Below are 17,830 nucleotides of genomic sequence, written 5' to 3'. Positions count from 1 at the left end.
ACGATACTCTGAGCTTAAAAAATCCATGATGTGTGCTCTGTCCCTCACTCAGATCAGAAATGATCCTCTTAGGGTTATGGTGTCTCCTTTTTATAGGGTGTATCTATTTTTAGATTCTGGGATTAACTGGGTGAATTGGTCTTCTTGACCCTAGGGGTATGATGTATCATGGTAGGACTAGGCATGATGTAACCGACCGAAGAACTCACACAGACCATCCAATATTCTCGATTAGAATCGTGTAAAGCTAACATGACCACACTGGTGATGATGAGGGAAATACAAATGAATAATTGGGCAAAATACACAATTTCTTCTCGAGGAATATTCTCTCCACAACATTTCCAATGAGGTGTTATTTGATGAGATCCGTTTGGGGAATCCATGAATCGAAACTAGGGGGATATCCTTTCCACCGGACTTTGACTTCTTGAATGATTTTCTTCCCGACTCGTCGCTTTTTATACCCTAAGATTTCCTCCACTTCGTACACGTCGTCTTTTTTAATGATCTGTTGTAATTCTTTCTCGTAAAAAGTCCCTTCTAATTCCTCCTGGTTATAATCTTGTACTCGATACACGTAAGGATACCGACCGGGGACTCGTTGAGCAATGGTAAATATTTCCGTGGTCCAGTTCGGTAAATATCCTTTTTCAAAAGTGCGTTTAGCTTTACTGATGCGCACTTTATCTCCTGTTTTAAACTTGGGGGGGTTTGGTTTAGGTGATGATTCTTCCCCATATAAAGTTTTCCAGACTTTTAACACATTCGAGGGCTTCACTTGAGCTGGGGTTCTTTAGATACTGCGATGATAGGTATGATTGTAAGCATACACTAAATCCGGTAAGATCTCTAAATACCGTCTGGTTTTATTCCGAGTGAAATATCGCCACATGCGTGCTTTGAGGGTTCTCTGAAATCGTTCCACGATACTGGCTTTAGTGTCCGTATTGCGAGTGGTAAAGAAATGAATGGATTTAAACGCCTGTAAGAATTCTCGATTGGTAAATTCTTTGCCTTGATCCGATTGAATGCGGACGGGACGTCGATCGTCTTGTCGGAAAATCTCTTGTAATCCGCGAATCATTTCTTTCCCCGTTTTCTGTTTTAAAGGCACCACCCATGCATATTTAGATAAGACGTCAATGGCACACAATAAAAACGTATAACCGTCATTATGTTTCTTTAAACTGGACACATCCGCTAAATCTAATTGCCATTGTTCGTCTATATCCGTCACTCTGGTCTGTTGTCTCCGGAATTTTCTATGAATGGGTTTATGTAAGGTATAGGTATCTTGCTCTTTTAACCATTCTCGTATGGTGTTCAAAGAAATCTTATGTCCCAGACTTTTGACCTGACGATACAAAGTCTGTATGCCTCCATACCCTCTCTTGGGATCGTAATAAATCTCTGTTAAAATGTCTTCTACTCCCTTCTTCTTCTTCTTCTTCTTCATTTCTTAGGCAATGATAGCCAATTTTCCTCGATTTGTTCTAATTTCTTATTGGCTTCTTCTTCTTCTTGGGCTTTTAATTGCTTTTGGGCTCGATAGGGACTATTATGGCATGTCAAACGTTGCAATATTTGATTATCTTGTGATGTATATTCAAAATCTTGTGATGTATGTTCGAAATCTTGTGATGTATATTCAAAATCTTGTGATGTATATTCAAAATCTTGTGATGTATGTTCGAAATCTTGTGATGTATATTCAAAATCTTGTGATGTATATTCAAAATCTTGTGATGTATGTTCGAAATCTTGTGATGTATATTCAAAATCTTGTGATGTATGTTCAAAATCTTGTGATGTATATTCAATATCTTGTGATGTATATTCTAAAACTTGTGATGTATATTCTATAATCTTGTGATGTATGTTCGAAATCTTGTGATGTATATTCTATAATCTTGTGATGTATATTCAATATCTTGTGATGTATGTTCAAAATCTTGTGATGTATATTCAATATCTTGTGATGTATATTCGAAATCTTGTGATGTATATTCTATAATCTTGTGATGTATGTTCGAAATCTTGTGATGTATATTCGAAATCTTGTGATGTATATTCAATATCTTGTGATGTATGTTCAAAATCTTGTGATGTATATTCAATATCTTGTGATGTATATTCGAAATCTTGTGATGTATATTCTATAATCTTGTGATGTATGTTCGAAATCTTGTGATGTATATTCGAAATCTTGTGATGTATGTTCGATAATCTTGTGATGTATATTCGAAATCTTGTGATGTATATTCAATATCTTGTGATGTATATTCGAAATCTTGTGATGTATATTCTATAATCTTGTGATGTATGTTCGAAATCTTGTGATGTATATTCGAAATCTTGTGATGTATGTTCGATAATCTTGTGATGTATATTCGAAATCTTGTGATGTGTGTTCTACAATTCAGTGATGCGTGCAATAAAATTGCATGACGCAACAGAAAAGTAAGGACAATTTTCATTGGTTAGAAATAACGAAAGTAGCCGGAGCGGTCGTAATGCACACATTGACACAACTTCGCAAGCATGAAATTGGCGAATTCAACCTAAAGTCAAAATTATAGGTAATAGAAAAATTGTTTTGGTATCAAGAAGCACTAAGTCAGTCATAACGTGAAAAGTGGGAATCAAGAACATTAATTTGATTTGTTTGAAGGTACATCAAAAACAATTTAGTGGCTTATTCAGTTATTGCTGGACTAAAGGATGTTTTATCCTATTTTTACGTCCTCATATTGTAGTGATGTTGATTAATCGGTATGATTTATTCTATATTGGTGCTAGTTAGAATAATCTAACTGTGTCTCGGGACAAACTCTCACCACGCAGGGTTCGAAATTGCATGGCCCATTGCAGCTGCATTGACCGTAGCACTAGTCCAGGGACGACTTTGCAATAAATAAATAAATAACACGACAAATTTTTAGGAGAAGGTGAATGTCAGGAAAAGATTAATTGCTATGCATCATTGAATATTGTCATTCACAAATTTGTCCAATTATTTTTATAGTAAATGTATTGAGCCGGGCTCATTTACAGGATAATGAACAAGGACTGTGGTGACAGTTTAAAATCACGTTCAGACGTTTAGAGAATATGTAATACACACAAAAATATCTCAATGGCATGTATAATATTAAATAGTTTTAAAAATAAAATAAAATATAGCTAGAAATTAACAGCGAAAAATATTTATCACGTATCGTTTTGGGGTAATCCGGTTTTATATACAAACAGAAGTAAATAAACACCGATGCAGCAAGATTAAGGTCAAACGTCTCTGCACTGATGTGTCCTCAGCGGTGAGATTTGCATCAAGTCATTAATGATGTTCCCTGCATTTGTGTTAGCCTGATAGTACAACCTTTATTTATAGAATCAATCTAATTCAAATTAGATGTTAGATCCGCTTGCATACTCGCTACACTAACATCTAACAACATCCCGTTGAGGGTCACGTCAGAGGTCAAATTCTATCAATTAATCAAATCGCAGCTGGCAAAATCATCATATATTGTTGAAGCAAATAAATCTTGAGGCGTTCCGAATTTAACCTCTTACGTGACCCTCAATGGGATGACTTGTTAGATGTTAGTGTGTTGAGTATGCGAGCCGATCTAACATCTAATTTTAATTATATTGTTTATAGAATATGATGCAGACAGGGATACCTGGTGAAAACCTTTCGCACCCGTTGAATTACTTTGTAAAATATTAGTCAAAGGAGCCAGGAAAAAATATTAAACAATTTAATATTATGATAAAAATATTCAATTTACTATTTCTTAAGGTGATTTTGTTTTCTCAACAGCGGCTGGTCACGTACCATACTTTTACTCGTAAACTCAATTTGGCGGTGAAGAAGCAGCATTTTCTGTTGCTCACCGTCGCTATAGCTGAGCATTGCTCTACGAGCAATGTGCCCGGCTAAAAATCATAATATTTGTAATGATATATCATATTCTAGACTTGACATACAATAAACAATGATAAGAATTATTGTCGCATATCTGCAGTGATTTTCTTTGATCTTTCTGTGGTGATAATTTATCCCATATCACATGTGTGATAATACTTTCCAAACATGTTTCAAAGTTTTTACACTCTTTATCATACAGTTTTAAAGGACAGTTTTATGAGCTCATAAGTATATTAAATGGTTAATTTATCAAAACCTGCATTTAAAAATTCAGAAGTCTTAAGTTAAACCAAATTGTCCAGGGTATTCTTAGTAAGGTATGTCAAAGGTCATAGTTAAGTGACTTTGTAAGGCTAGTATTTTTTCTTTAGTTTTATGGCAATCAGTGCACATGGTAAATATCATAAAATTACCCCTTAAAGGTCTTATGCAAGGAGATAGCTAATTAAAATGAACAAATGTAGTTCTATGTATGATGTATATAGAGACAATAATATTTCTTTTCTTTTTTCATTTTCAGGAACTTTACGTAGGTCTACAGTTTTAATGTTGGACTCATGCACTAGGAATATCATATCAGCAGAATTGTGCCACTGAATCAAAGGGAACTCTTTTTTTTTTAGGTACGCATGATCGATGTAACTTCCTTGATGGTGTGTTGGCTGTTTGCCCATGTGTATTTCGGGGTATAGGTATGTTTAGTCTCAATTTTCTTTCTTAAAAGCTGCATAAGGGGTATATTTTTTCTGATCTCAAATTTTGTCTAAGCATTAATCTTTTTTCTCATTCATGAATTATCTGCTGAGAGTCTAGTTAATTAATTTATTTAATTAAAGCTATATAGTAACATATAGTGAAATTATTTCCTTGTGTGAGACCTAAAGAAAATCAGGTTACTCATTTTTATGACAATTTCTTTGATTTCAGGAGTAGCCTCCCCTTTTAAAGATCCAAAATGGTGATTTTACAGTGCGGCATGCAGTCTGTCATCAACGAAGAGTTTTGACACCTGTAATACCCATATTTCTACCATTCACCTCTGTAACCTTTGTTGAGTTCATCAGACTAGTAAGAAAAACAATATTGTTAATTGAAATAATTTTATCAAGATAAATAAAATAATTAATGAAAAAAAAATGACATGAACAGACTCCCTCATATAAGAAAATGTCACATTTTACACATTGCAATTATACATCATTTACATATCCACATTTTCCCCATTTACACATGCAGTTGAATAGATTTAGTGCTTAATAATACATAGCAACAATTATTACATGAATCCTAAGACAATTCACAAAATACATGAATGCATTAAACTGTGAAATACAGATTTCGTACATTTAATTAAAATGCACAACATCAGTACCCCCCCCCCCCCCTTCACAATCTAAAAACTTTCTTTTTAATTCAAAGTCACTAGGCAACACTAAAGATTTCCACTTATTGCTTTTCAGTCCAAGACAGGAAGTTGAGGAATAAAGTTGACAGGACATCCTGAACTGTCCTCGCTACCAGCTTATGAGGGAACCAGCTGCAGTGGACAAAGTACGTTACATCATAGGATAATAGGTAAGTCTCCGGAGTAGTGTTTGTAGCAATTCTCGTACTTGGTCCTGCATCGAAGATTCAGGACTATTGATATTTATCTCTGCATGGCTTGGTTCTTCCCAGAAACATGTTACTGGTGGTGGTCCCTATATTCTTCTGGCTTTTGTGGTGAGGAATGTTTCATTTCTAGCTCTTTTCTGATCACATTTTGTCTATCTAGCTGTTTGTCTGTCTGTCTGTCCATCTGTCTGTCTGTAAACTTTTCATATTTTCGACTTCTTCTCTAGAACCCATGGACCAATTTCAACCAAACTTGCCACAAAGCATCCTTGGGTGAAGGGGATTCAAGTTTGTTCAAATAAAGGGCCACACCCTCATTCAAGGGGAGATAATTGGGAATTAATGAAAATTTGATGGTATGTTTTAAAAATCTTGTTTTCAAGAACCACTGTGCCAGGAAAAATGAAACTTATGGAGAAACATCCTCAGGTAGTGTAGATTTAAATTTGTTCAAATCATGACCCCCGGGGTAGGGCGGAGCCACAATGGCTGACCAAAGTTTAACATAAAAATATATAGGAAAATTCTTTAAAAATCTTCTTCTCAAGAATGACAAAGCCATAATTGATCCTATTTATATGGAAGCATCCTCAGGTAGTGTCAATTCAAGTTTGTTCAAATCATAACCCCCGGGGTAGGGCGGGGCTGCAGTGGAAGATCAAAGTTTTACATAGAAATATAAAGGAAAAATCTTTAAAAATCTTCTTCTCAAGAACAGCAAAACCCTGATTGATCATATTTATATGGAAGCATCCTTAGGTAGTGTAGATTCAAGTTTGTTCAAATCATGTTCCCCGGGGGTAGGACGGGGCCACAAAGGATAATCAAATTTTATATAGAAATATATAGGAAAATTCTTTAAAAATAACCTTCTCAAGAAAAGCAAAGCCATGATTGGTCAAGGGACTACTTTTGGATTTAAACTTTTCAATAAAAAACCAATTTTTACTTTTTCCTAGCCACAGTGCTCAGGTGAGCGATGTGGCCCATGGGCCTCTTGTTTTTTTTTTTGTTTTTTTTTTAAAATGATCAATCATTAAATATAAATAAATCAGTTGTTAAAAAATTTGCTTCATATTTGAAGTGCTTTAAACCGACCCTTTGATGAAAGTGACCAGTGTTTTTTGCACCTTGGAAGGTTTATTGGTAAAATATAAGAAGGAAGTTATGATTTTGGTGTCACTATTGTTGTTATTTAAGTTTGATTTGATTTTTATATTACGAGTATTATGAAACTGTTATTTTGTTACTGAACGATGGTTAATTTTAATTGTGAACAAATGTACAAAGATGAGGAGTATAATATAGTTGGCTATGTATATTGCCCAATTTTTGAACATATTATGTAATAAATATTAATAACAACCTTTGAATAATTGGAAAGACAATATTATAAATATGATAGCATTTTTGTACATGAGCATACATTTTTGAAAGGAAAAATAAATTATTCAATTGCATTAAAAAAAATATTTTGTTTCATATTCTTGTGAATTATCAGATCATTCTTCTATTATTTAAATACTCTGTCATTATGAAACCTTGTTAATAATTAAGTAAATATTAATTGTACATTTGCACCAATTTTTACATGGCATTTTCACACTAAGAATGCCACGTGCAAAATTATATACAGGAACAATTCTGAACAAATATATGCAAGTGAGTTGTAAATTTGATATGTAATGCATACATTACAAAAACCCATGACAGTGTTCACTAAAATGAAATGTATGGACTCTTATATAAATACTTGGTATATGTGATATGGATATTATGGATGATATTTTTGAGAATGACACAAGTAATGAAATTTTTCAGCATTGAATTGGATTCTTGAACCAGAGCCATGTGAACCTGGTCCACCTGTACCTCTCATTGAAGACCTGTTAACATCACCAGAGTATGTTCATTCTGATACCCCTATGGTATGGTTACAGCATGCATTATCCCTGAATCCATTAAAAGAGCTGCATTGGCAACGAAACAACCCAATGTGGTCGATTGTAAGGAAATATAGCATATCAGCTTCCAACTTTGGTGCAGTTCTCAGTTCTAAGCAAAGGCGGTAAGACGTGTGATTAAATTTTTGCGAAAAAGACTTTTAAAATTACAGTCAAACTTTGTTATCTCAAACCCATTATCTCATATTTCATGGATATGTCACAGTAATTTTGAAGTCCAAACCATTTATAAAAGACTGGGACATTTTATTCTTGATAACTCTTTATGTGTTATTCTTGAATCCACGGATATTTCCAACATTTTTCTTGGTCTCATTGAGTTTGAGATAATGAGGTTCGACTGTAATGACTAGATATTTGTACATAAAGATGCAGGAAATATAAGATTAATAACCAAAAATCATATTTTCTTCTCCAGATTGACATTGTCACTGAAGAAACAGCTGATGTCGGCTTACAATCTGGAGTCCATCAAGGCTGTTGCATGGGGTATCACTCATGAAGATGATGCTTTGAGAAAGTATGAAAAGGACTTAGATGCAGCTGTAGAGCAGTCAGGTATACAGCACAAAATAACATTCATTCAACCTCTGACATGTTAACATTCAATGTGTCAAAACAAATAGCAGGACTTATCCTGGTGACAAACAGAAATCAATTACTGAAGTCTAATTGTAAAAAAAAACTAGAAATATGTCCATAGGACATGAATGCCCCGCCGAGGATATATTAGTAAAGCAACATGAAATTTGTACATGTATAAAATTTGATCAGTTTGGTTCAGGCAGGGCTTATAGTTAGTTGGGAATAAAAATGTAGGTCCAGCATCCAAAGCAAGTCTGGTAGTGTCCATCCCTAGATGCATCATCCACGCAAGTTTGGTTCAGGTAGGGTTTATAGTTACTTGGGAATGAAAATATAGGTCAGATCCAGCATCCGAAGCAAGTCTGGTAGTGTCCATCCCTAGCTGCATCATCCATGCAAGTTTGGTTTAGGTAGGGCTTATAGTTACTTGGGAATGAAAATGTAAGTCAGATCCAGCATCGAAGCAAGTCTGGTAGTGTCCATCCCTAGATGCATCGACCATGCAAGTTTGGTCTAAGTAGGGCTGATAGTTCCTTAGGAATAAATCTGCTCCAAAAACTTCAACCTGGTCACTCATCTGGAAAATGTAGGTCAGATCCAGCATCCGAAGCAAGTCTGGTAGTGTCCATCCTTAGATGCATCATCCAAGCAAGTTTGGTCTAAGTAGGGCTTATAGTTCCTTAAGAATGGACCTGCTCCAAAAACTTTAATTTGGTCACTCATCTGGAAAATGTAGGTCAGATCCAGCATCCGAAGCATGTCCGGTAGTGTTCATCTCTAGATGCATCATCTATGCAAGTTTGTATCAACATGTAAAGTTTGATAACACCATCTTGAATGGTATGTTTAAAACTGAGCTAAACACTATTTAAGAAAAGTCAGTTCAAGGTCAAAAAATGTTAATGCAGTTGCATAGCTCTCATCAATATCTATCAGCATATGAAGTTTGATGAAAATATCTTGGATAGTTTCTTTGAAACTTAGCTTTGAACAGAGCTAAACACAAAGTGGGACGGAAGGACAGAAGGACGGAAGATAGACATGACAAACACTATATGCCCCGGCCATATTCATGGCGGGGCATAAATATTCAGTTACCAACATATTCCAGAAAATTTGCTTTTTGAAGTGGAAGGATTATAAAAGCTCTACTTAGACTTTGTTTGCATTACAAAATCAATTGTATTATGGTTTGTTTGCATTCAGTAGTATTATAATTTTTTCTGAAAAGGATATGGTTGCATGAATCCGGAGTGTTGGGAGCTTCACCTGATGGCTTAGTTGTTCGACCACCAACATGCAGTGTATTTTATCAAACTCCAGAAGCCAAAGACGCCATTCCTAATATTGTAGAGGTGAAGTGTCCATATACAGCATCGTCTTCAACAGTAGCAGATGGGGCACAAAATTTGAAGGATTTTTCACAGGTAAATAACATTAAAAATCTGTATTGTCCAGTACTTTGAAATTAAAAATCTTGGTGAGTAAATGATTTCAAAACATGTATTAATTTACAAGTGCAGCTGTTCAATATGGTATGAAGATATTGAAAAAGGAGGGGATATGTACTGGTATAACACAACTTAAGTGTTTTTTGATTTTTTTTTAGATCTTAAACAAGATACCCTGTGCCTGAAAACCAGTCACCCATACTATCATCAAATTCAAGGCCAGCTACACATATGTAACAAAACATTCTGCGACTTAATTGTGTGGACAAGAGTAGACTGCATTGTGATTAGAATAGTAAAAGACATTGAATGGACAGCAAATGTTCCAAAACTGATAGATTTCTACATTAACATTTTCATTCCAGCACTGATGGAAAACTGAGTTCTGGTTTGAACTTCTTGACACTTAGTTTTGTACCTCTAGAATTTTCTAACAAAGGAAAATGGGTAATCATGTTAAATGTGTTGAATGTTCTTAAGTCTCATAAATGTATGATATGATATGTCACAATCCATCATAAAACTTCTGGCTTATAAGACTATTTTAAATAGCAATGATGATTAATAAAATCTATGTACTACATAAAAAAAGAATATCAAAATTTAGAATCATTTTATTAATGAATTGAAGATTTTATTCTCAAAGTGAAAATGTAACATTTTGGTCTTTCTTAATAGATAAATTGTTGAAAACATGAATTTGTTGAGTTGTGCTTTAAAGGTAAATATACTTTAAACTAGAGATTTAAAATTATAAGTAAACCCTCTTCCAAATTATATTGTCAAATGAAGAATGGAATTGCCAAACATTCTTGTAATAAATCCATGCTAACAAAAGGGATTTTCATTTTCTGAAGTATATGTATTACAACATACTACAAAGTTAACAAATATAACCATTGACATTGATAACAAATCAAAATTTGCTTATCCCTTGCACTTTGGTATGAATATCTTCACTGTTTAGTGTATACTGTCACACGCCAATGCAAATTCTACTCTAAATCCATTCATTACTTTCAAATGAAAGTACAATAAACAACAAACACACCATTTGGACATAGCAACGACACGCAGCAGCTTTATTTTTACAGAGTACATAAGATAATTATGTAAAATATGAAAATCAATTTGTATATATACATGTTTATGTTGGATTGAATAAATCATGATAAAAGTTAAACTTTATCGTGCTCTACGTGTCGTCCTAAACTGGTATTTAAACCACTATTCACCTCTTATATAGCCCTGCTAACGAGACCGGTTCTAAAGAACCACGTGATATTCACCAGGTATTCGAATGAAAACCTTGCAATTCCGAAAAAGTAATTCATTATCACACCAAGTAGAAATTGATTTCTGTCTAATTTGTTCCTCAAACGAAAGAAATCATATTTTATAATAAGTACATGTATCTTTAAGTAATTTCTTTCAAAAGTGGAGCTTGCAAGTTTACAAGACAAGAACAGAGTTGAAATATTTTTGTTGAGATTGGTCTGTAAGTAGATGGTATGTGACGGAGAATCTCGTAATTCTTTATCCTCTCGGCTCTTTCCACATGAATAAGTGCTTTAGCAATCTTGTAACACAGTGCTGCTTCTTGTATGGTAAACTGGCCTCGTGTCGATAAAAGAGCTTTTATAATTAAGCAGACACCCTGGGGCAACTGGTCATGAATGGTGAAACCTTTGACCACCAAAATAAGGTCTCCAGCTTTGAACTTTCGTAAAACTTGGCTGTGACGTACAATAGCTACATCAGAAGTAGAACCTGGGTACAGCATGGAGCAAAATGTAAGTGCACCATTTGGAGGCACGCAAGTTACTGCTTTAAAAGTATGGCAACTTTTGTACATACTGTAGGCCATGGCCTGATTATCCATATGTGTTGGGATGTCCTGGATTGTTTCAATTGCATCCATGAATGCTCTAGCAGAGGAAAAATCCTCAAAAGATTTTGGCAGAGACCCTGAAAAAAAGTTGGAAACAAATTAATTTGATTATTTGTAATTGTGTAAAAAAATTGTGTTACAGTCAATCTTTCAAGAATACAATAAATTTAACTGCATTAAATTTTTGCAAGTCATTATGATAAATTTTAAAACAAACCTCTGCATTTAAGCTGACTTGGAAAACATTCTACGCTACATTCTACACTACGCCATCAGACAGCATCTTGTATAGGGAAAAGACCACTAATTATTTTCCCATAGAACTCCATACAAACCTTAGGCCCTCTCAGTACTTTACTATGACAATTTCAGAAAAATCTTTAGCATCATTTCAAACTTTGTTCTAAGCCCTAACAAAAAATACTGAAAAAAATACATGGTCCCATGGCGTTTATAGGTCAAAATTGCAGTTATTTTCAACTTTTAGAGATTCGCAGTAAAGAACACGCGGCATAAAAAATCAACCCCCACTCCTAAAATCTTCCCTGGCATTTCTATAGTTTCTGTAATATTCCCTCATCCCATCATTTATTTCAAAGGTCATTAATTTTACTTTAAAATGAAAACAATTAAATACCTGATTTCAGCCAATGGCGTAACGCCTACCCATTCAGTATTCGGTTTAATGTTCCATAACAAACAAAGCCATGTGTGCATCCGGGGATTTGGTGCTCTCATTCCTATACTTACATACTTACCTGTCCCAGAATTAGTCAATTGTGGTAATTTCAAAGACTATACACCTACCTGTATGAAATTTGAACATGTATGAAATTTGAGTCCTGTGACTTCAGTGTATTGGATACTGTGACCATCTCAAATGATGACACCTTACTGCTACCAGCACAATTCAAAGGAGTGAATGACGTCTGGGCCGGTGATGATATTTGGATATATTGGTGACTGTAAGAAATAAAATATTTGTACAATGAATTGTTTTTGTGCTTTAATGTTAATAAAGTGATATTAAGTCAAAATTGAGTCAATAATTTCATAAGGGTGGATTCTACCACAGGAGTCTGAAGTTTTTATCGTCAAAAAAAAAAAAAAAAAAAAAAAAAAAAATCCGGAAAAAATTTTTCCTACCCTTAATTAAAAAACCCCAGGATGGCAACGTGTTTTGGGGGGACCAACCTAAACAAATGGATCTGGGCTTGGCTAGAAAAATCTCGCGACTAATTCAGTTTCCGGAGCGTTTTTGTTATTTATTCAATGTGAAAAATTCAATCTGCTTGACGACTACGGGCCGTTCCTAGCCCTTTTTCCACTTTGACAGCTCATCCTGGACTCCATGCCACTAAACCGGAAGAGAATCTCGCAGTGTATATTTGACGTTTATAAAAACTTGTTCAAATGAAATAAAATAAATAATTGTTAAACGTAATTTTATTCAGTTATTTTAAATATATTTAACAGAACTTCAAAAAGTTATTTATTCTTTTTCTTACTTGTACGACGATGTGTTCCAGGGACAGATAATTCAGTTTTTACAAGCGCCAAATTTAAATCACTGAAAAGCCATGTCGACAAAGAGCCAAACAGTTACACTAAGCGCCATTATAAAGCATAATTTTGTTTGAAAAATATATCTTTTTATTGATCACGTATGGTAACATAAAATTGTACATGAAGTTTTACGTGCATTGTTTTTTGGTTCTTTTCTTCAATTACGTCATTTATTCACCTCGGAGTTCACTTCCGGTTTAGTGGCATGGAGTCCAGGACGAGCTGTCAAACTGGAAAAAAGGCCATGAACAGCCCGTAGTCGTCAAGCAGATTTGATTTCTTAACTTGAATAAATAGCACAAACACTCCAGATACTGAATTAGTTGCGAGATTTTACCGACCAAGCCCAGATCTTTTTGTTTAGATGGGTCCCCCCAAAACACATTGCCATCCTGGGGTTTTTTTAGTTAAGGGTAGGAAAATTTTTTTCCGGATTTTTTTTTTTTTTTTTTTTTTTTTTGACGATAAAAACTTCAGACTCCTGTGATTCTACCCAGAATTAGGTAAAAAGCTCCAAAATTGGATAAATCGTAGTTAATTAAGCAAAATTCAAAGGTTTTAAAAAGACTGATATAGAATTTTTTTATGCTTATGCAAAGGATATTATTTAAGACTCTGATATACTAATTGATTCTTATCTAATCCCTCCTATTGCTCAAGTATGTACAAAAAAGTTTCCCCACCCCCCAGTGAAAAACGCTTAAAGAAATAGCAGGTGCCCCCTTTTATTTTTGTTTACAATTAATTTAGACAAGTTTAAATCAATCCTTTTGATAACAAATCAAAGTTCAATGTCTGTAGTCTTATACTTTACAATCAGAAGCTACTTTTTGAATTTTATTCTAAGAAAAGGAGAATTTAAATAATTTTTTTTAAAAATTAAAGAAAAGCAAAAACTGACTTCAAACCCCAAAATGTACTATACAATAAGAGGCTGGAAAGTTAATAAATAAAAAATTTACCTGCAATGTACAGAAAACTGTCCGACAAAATACATCGGGTGGGTAGGGAGTCTCCATTTTCTTCTTATATAGAGAAAATGCCCCTGCTGATCAGAGACCTAACACTCCCAAATAATAACAAAATATGTTAACATAACAGTCAATCTAAGATGTTCATCCCTCAATGGCAAGTTTTTATTACAGTAACTGAAATTGTTAGGAAATAGGAAATCACAATTGGAATTCCTTTAAATGTACCTTCTCTTCGTTGTATTTAATATCGTGGATTGATATTGGCTTCCTTTTACTAGACTCTATTTTTAGGGCAAGCAATTCCTTTTCCAGTTGTATTTCTGTTGAGAGGCGCTGCATTTCTTGAGTACAGTTAAATGTGCAGGATACTGAGTAGTTGTGCTCTGATATCAACTGAAAATATATTGTAAATCATGTACAGTTAAAAGAACTTTATATATTATTAAAAATTATTGAAAATGTTTCAGTGTTGGTCATTTGTCATCATTGGTGTTTTAAATGAGCTTTACTTTTTCTTGATATTGACATTTTGGTGCTTGTGGAATCTGCAACTGGTCCATCTGTGAAGATGACAGGGACTCCTCACTTTTGAGTTTTTTCCTCCTTTGTAAAATAATTAAACTTGAATTATTTTTTTATTCAGTTGTAAGCTACTCTGTTTATACATGTACCCTTTTAAAGTTTTTTAGTAAAATATTCTCAATTAAACTCCACCCACCCACCATCCAAAAACAAGATGTCGGTCACATTTTGAAAAATAATTTCACCTTTTTGTACATTCAGGATCAGAGAAATCCATGGCCTTTCCTTCATTCCATGCAAAATATGCAGAGTCCCCCTCCTTCTTACCATCCTTAAAGTGGCAGGAGCAGATGCGATCATTCTGATCTCCTGGTTGGCGATCAGCTCGTCTAAAAATATACATTATACAAAGACTGAGTGAAGGAGAATTAAAAAGCAAAACCTGTTCATTTAGCATGTTATTATCAAATAAGCTAAATGACTTATTTTTTCATTATTTTTTTTTAAATGTTTCATTTACTTGCAAGTACAAGATAACCATGTGCATAACATTAACAAACGGTATCAGTATTTGGTAGTAATAATACGAAATAAAATGTAATAAAAACAGCTGTTAAACAAAAATTAATCTTGCTACAAATTGCACATTTTTTGTAGTATGTACTCTTCATTATTCTTCTGCTATATTGATTACTACGAGATTTAACTTTTTAGCATGCATGTATAAATACTGTATCTGACAATGCAGCATCGTGACATATCGTTACAAGTACCTACAAATTTTGTCAATATATCTACGTTTACTGAGTTTTTTCCCTAGCAGGCCGAAATATCTCCATCATGTCACCAGGAACAACACTCGTGCATCTCGTAATAAGTGCTGCAATAAACAAACTGATGATTGTGTTTTTTCTCACCTGCATGGTTTTCCCGACGCTTCAGCTACTTTCGTTATTTCTAACCAATGAAAATTGTCCTTACTTTTCTGTTGCGTCATGCAATTTTATTGCACGCATCACCGAATTGTAGAACACACATCACAAGATTTCGAATATACATCACAAGATTATCGAACATACATCACAAGATTTCGAATATACATCACAAGATTTCGAACATACATCACAAGATTATAGAATATACATCACAAGATTTCGAATATACATCACAAGATATTGAATATACATCACAAGATTTTGAACATACATCACAAGATATTGAATATACATCACAAGATTTCGAATATACATCACAAGATTTCGAACATACATCACAAGATTATAGAATATACATCACAAGATTTCGAATATACATCACAAGATATTGAATATACATCACAAGATTTTGAACATACATCACAAGATATTGAATATACATCACAAGATTATAGAATATACATCACAAGATTTCGAACATACATCACAAGATTATAGAATATACATCACAAGTTTTAGAATATACATCACAAGATATTGAATATACATCACAAGATTTTGAACATACATCACAAGATTTTGAATATACATCACAAGATTTCGAACATACATCACAAGATTTTGAATATACATCACAAGATTTTGAATATACATCACAAGATTTCGAACATACATCACAAGATTTTGAATATACATCACAAGATTATCAAATATTGCAACGTTTGACATGCCATAGACTATATTTAGGTGTGAATGTTTTTAACACCCTTGATCTTGCCTCTACAGGTCGACTAATAGGGGTCAAAAAAGAAGAGGAAGCATCCTGAAATCCGCTCTCTTCCTCTTCGTCGTCGTCGTCACTCAAAGCCCCTTTAGGAGTACTGATTTTTCCTGGTTTCTGCATGGCTTTTATAAGGTCTCGATTTTGCAAGTAAACCATGGGAGTACGGGTCTCTTTTAAAGCTTGAGCAAATTCATCTAATCCTTTAGGCACCGGACGATTTTTCAAGGATCTGGTTCTCATGTTTTCGGCCATTATATCCACAATGTTAGAATCGGGCACTTTTTGACCTCGATAACTGATTTCTCCGTCTTTATCCCAAGTCAAGACGTTCCTTTAAATGACTTAATAATAATTCAGCTTTTCTTTGCATGGGTTTATTCACGCTTTGAATGATTTGTTGATCGATCTCGGGATCTGAGGCTGCTAGTGGTGCTGCTACTGCTGGAGCTGCTGCTGCTGCTGCGGGGGCTGGGGCTGCTGGTGCTGCTGGGGCTAAGGGTGCAGGGGTTTTTTTGGTAGTCGTTGGCTCTCTCGCTTGTTGTAAATAATTCCTATACCGATGAAGTTCTTGACCGTATAAAGCCACTTTTTCTTCTGGAGTTAAATCTTCACGTCTGGTAATCTGGTCCAATTCTTGACCTATACTCAGAGTAGATTGAAATTCCGGAGGTTTGGGGAGTTTACCTTTGAGTTCATTCAACAGATCTTCAGGTACTAACACCATTTTACGACTCATTTTTGTATCTTGTTGTTCCTCTTCTTTTTAATGGCTTTATAGACAGAATGTCCGGCATCCAACAGTAAAGGTGCTGCTGAGATTAAAAGGGGTAAAATACCTCCTCCTTTTTGTTGTACTAATAAAGCTCGTCTTTTCTGTATGGATTGGGGTCGGACCAGTCTCCTTAAGATGTGTTTCTTTGGAGCTAGTTTTCGTTTCTGAGCCGAATTGAGAGGTAACACCCCTTTTAATAGGTTGTAGACGATCTCACAAATTTTCAGAATACAATCTCCAGAACAATGTTTTAAAATCCCCGTTTTTAAAGACGAGGAATAGTGAGGGTCCGATAACACTCTTAAAAGAGGGGCATGCGCTCTTAATCGCGTACAACATCCCTTTTTCTTCTTGGCCATCTTTGAAAACAATGAAGTGAAGTCTCTCATGTCACTCCCTTTTATAGTGTCTCTCTCTTAAGGAGGGGCATATCCTCCGTGTTTGTCGCTCTCGTGTTTATCTCTCGCTTTCTCCCTGACATAAATTTTTCCACAATATCGACATTTATATCTCAGGCCTTTAGGTAGTTGAGGGGTGGAGGCCGTCAAGGGTTGAAAACGTGTGATTTTAGGGACATGAATGGGAACTTTAATTCCAGGGGAAGAGGAGGAGGAGGGAATGCCCACATTCACTCGAGGAAACACTTCTAAATCGCTGGCTCTTTGACTGCCTATGGGTCCCATAGCACGATCCATTCTCAGTTCTGCTTGTTTTCTTGGGTGGGGCTTTTTTCTTGGGAGGGGCTTTTTTCTTCTTGGGAGGGGCTTTTCTCTTCTTCTTCTTTTTTCTGCTCTTTTGAGCTGCTCCTCCGACACGGACCATCCAATCCGGAAAC

The 17,830-nt window shown here is 34.8% G+C and overlaps 3 protein-coding genes and 1 long non-coding RNA gene across 6 annotated transcripts; 2 read left to right on the top strand and 2 right to left on the bottom strand.

Moving 5' to 3' along the window:
• Positions 1-355: 355 nt before the first annotated feature.
• LOC134242027 (uncharacterized) lies at positions 356-1,459 on the bottom strand. Its single transcript, XM_062724032.1, has 2 exons — positions 934-1,459; positions 356-756 (listed from the first exon to the last, which is right to left on the bottom strand). Exons 1-2 carry the CDS (start codon positions 1,457-1,459, stop codon positions 356-358), a joined length of 927 nt encoding a protein of 308 aa, XP_062580016.1.
• A 720-nt stretch (positions 1,460-2,179) lies between these two features.
• Positions 2,180-5,003, top strand: LOC134242033 (uncharacterized). Its single transcript, XR_009986788.1, has 3 exons — positions 2,180-2,582; positions 4,458-4,629; positions 4,865-5,003. It is a non-coding gene; the product is annotated as an uncharacterized LOC134242033 (long non-coding RNA).
• A 349-nt stretch (positions 5,004-5,352) lies between these two features.
• On the top strand, positions 5,353-9,517 carry LOC134242032 (uncharacterized). The gene is made up of 4 exons (XM_062724039.1): positions 5,353-5,512; positions 7,373-7,619; positions 7,934-8,073; positions 9,332-9,517. Exons 2-4 carry the CDS (start codon positions 7,477-7,479, stop codon positions 9,379-9,381), a joined length of 333 nt encoding a protein of 110 aa, XP_062580023.1. The 5' UTR covers positions 5,353-5,512; positions 7,373-7,476; the 3' UTR covers positions 9,382-9,517.
• A 3,974-nt stretch (positions 9,518-13,491) lies between these two features.
• LOC134242031 (uncharacterized) lies at positions 13,492-15,609 on the bottom strand. 3 transcript variants are annotated; one of them, XM_062724036.1, is made up of 6 exons: positions 15,422-15,607; positions 14,750-14,893; positions 14,492-14,585; positions 14,208-14,375; positions 13,971-14,068; positions 13,492-13,519 (listed from the first exon to the last, which is right to left on the bottom strand). In XM_062724036.1, exons 1-6 carry the CDS (start codon positions 15,499-15,501, stop codon positions 13,498-13,500), a joined length of 606 nt encoding a protein of 201 aa, XP_062580020.1. In that variant the 5' UTR covers positions 15,502-15,607; the 3' UTR covers positions 13,492-13,497. The 3 variants fall into 3 exon arrangements, with proteins under 3 accessions (XP_062580020.1, XP_062580019.1, XP_062580021.1); XM_062724035.1 differs by having other exon boundaries at positions 15,309-15,603; XM_062724037.1 differs by lacking the exon at positions 13,492-13,519 and having other exon boundaries at positions 13,971-14,074; positions 15,309-15,609.
• Between the last annotated feature and the right edge of the window lie 2,221 nt (positions 15,610-17,830).

This window comes from Saccostrea cucullata, unplaced genomic scaffold (genome assembly GCF_032062105.1).
Source record: "Saccostrea cucullata isolate Sc308-1 unplaced genomic scaffold, CSIRO_AGI_Scuc_v1 ctg2798, whole genome shotgun sequence".
Lineage (NCBI taxonomy): Eukaryota > Metazoa > Mollusca > Bivalvia > Ostreida > Ostreidae > Saccostrea > Saccostrea cuccullata.
This window is presented reverse-complemented; position numbering and strand designations above follow the sequence as displayed.

What these genes read in the sequence shown, in the direction of transcription:
- LOC134242031 (XM_062724035.1), bottom strand. Translation starts at nt 15,427, where the DNA reads ATGCAGGTGAGAAAAAACACAATCATCAGTTTGTTTATTGCAGCACTT. An exon ending in GATCCTGAATGTACAAAAAG is followed by an intron (nt 14,586 to 14,749) that starts GTGAAATTATTT and finishes TATTTTACAAAG; the next exon opens with GAGGAAAAAACTCAAAAGTG. An exon ending in TTAAATACAACGAAGAGAAG is followed by an intron (nt 14,069 to 14,207) that starts GTACATTTAAAG and finishes TGGGAGTGTTAG; the next exon opens with GTCTCTGATCAGCAGGGGCA.
- LOC134242027 (XM_062724032.1), bottom strand. Translation starts at nt 1,459, where the DNA reads ATGAAGAAGAAGAAGAAGAAGAAGGGAGTAGAAGACATTTTAACAGAG. An exon ending in CAATACGGACACTAAAGCCA is followed by an intron (nt 757 to 933) that starts GTATCGTGGAAC and finishes ATGTGTTAAAAG; the next exon opens with TCTGGAAAACTTTATATGGG.
- LOC134242032 (XM_062724039.1), top strand. Translation starts at nt 7,477, where the DNA reads ATGGTATGGTTACAGCATGCATTATCCCTGAATCCATTAAAAGAGCTG. An exon ending in CTCAGTTCTAAGCAAAGGCG is followed by an intron (nt 7,620 to 7,933) that starts GTAAGACGTGTG and finishes TTTCTTCTCCAG; the next exon opens with ATTGACATTGTCACTGAAGA. An exon ending in TGCAGCTGTAGAGCAGTCAG is followed by an intron (nt 8,074 to 9,331) that starts GTATACAGCACA and finishes TTTTCTGAAAAG; the next exon opens with GATATGGTTGCATGAATCCG.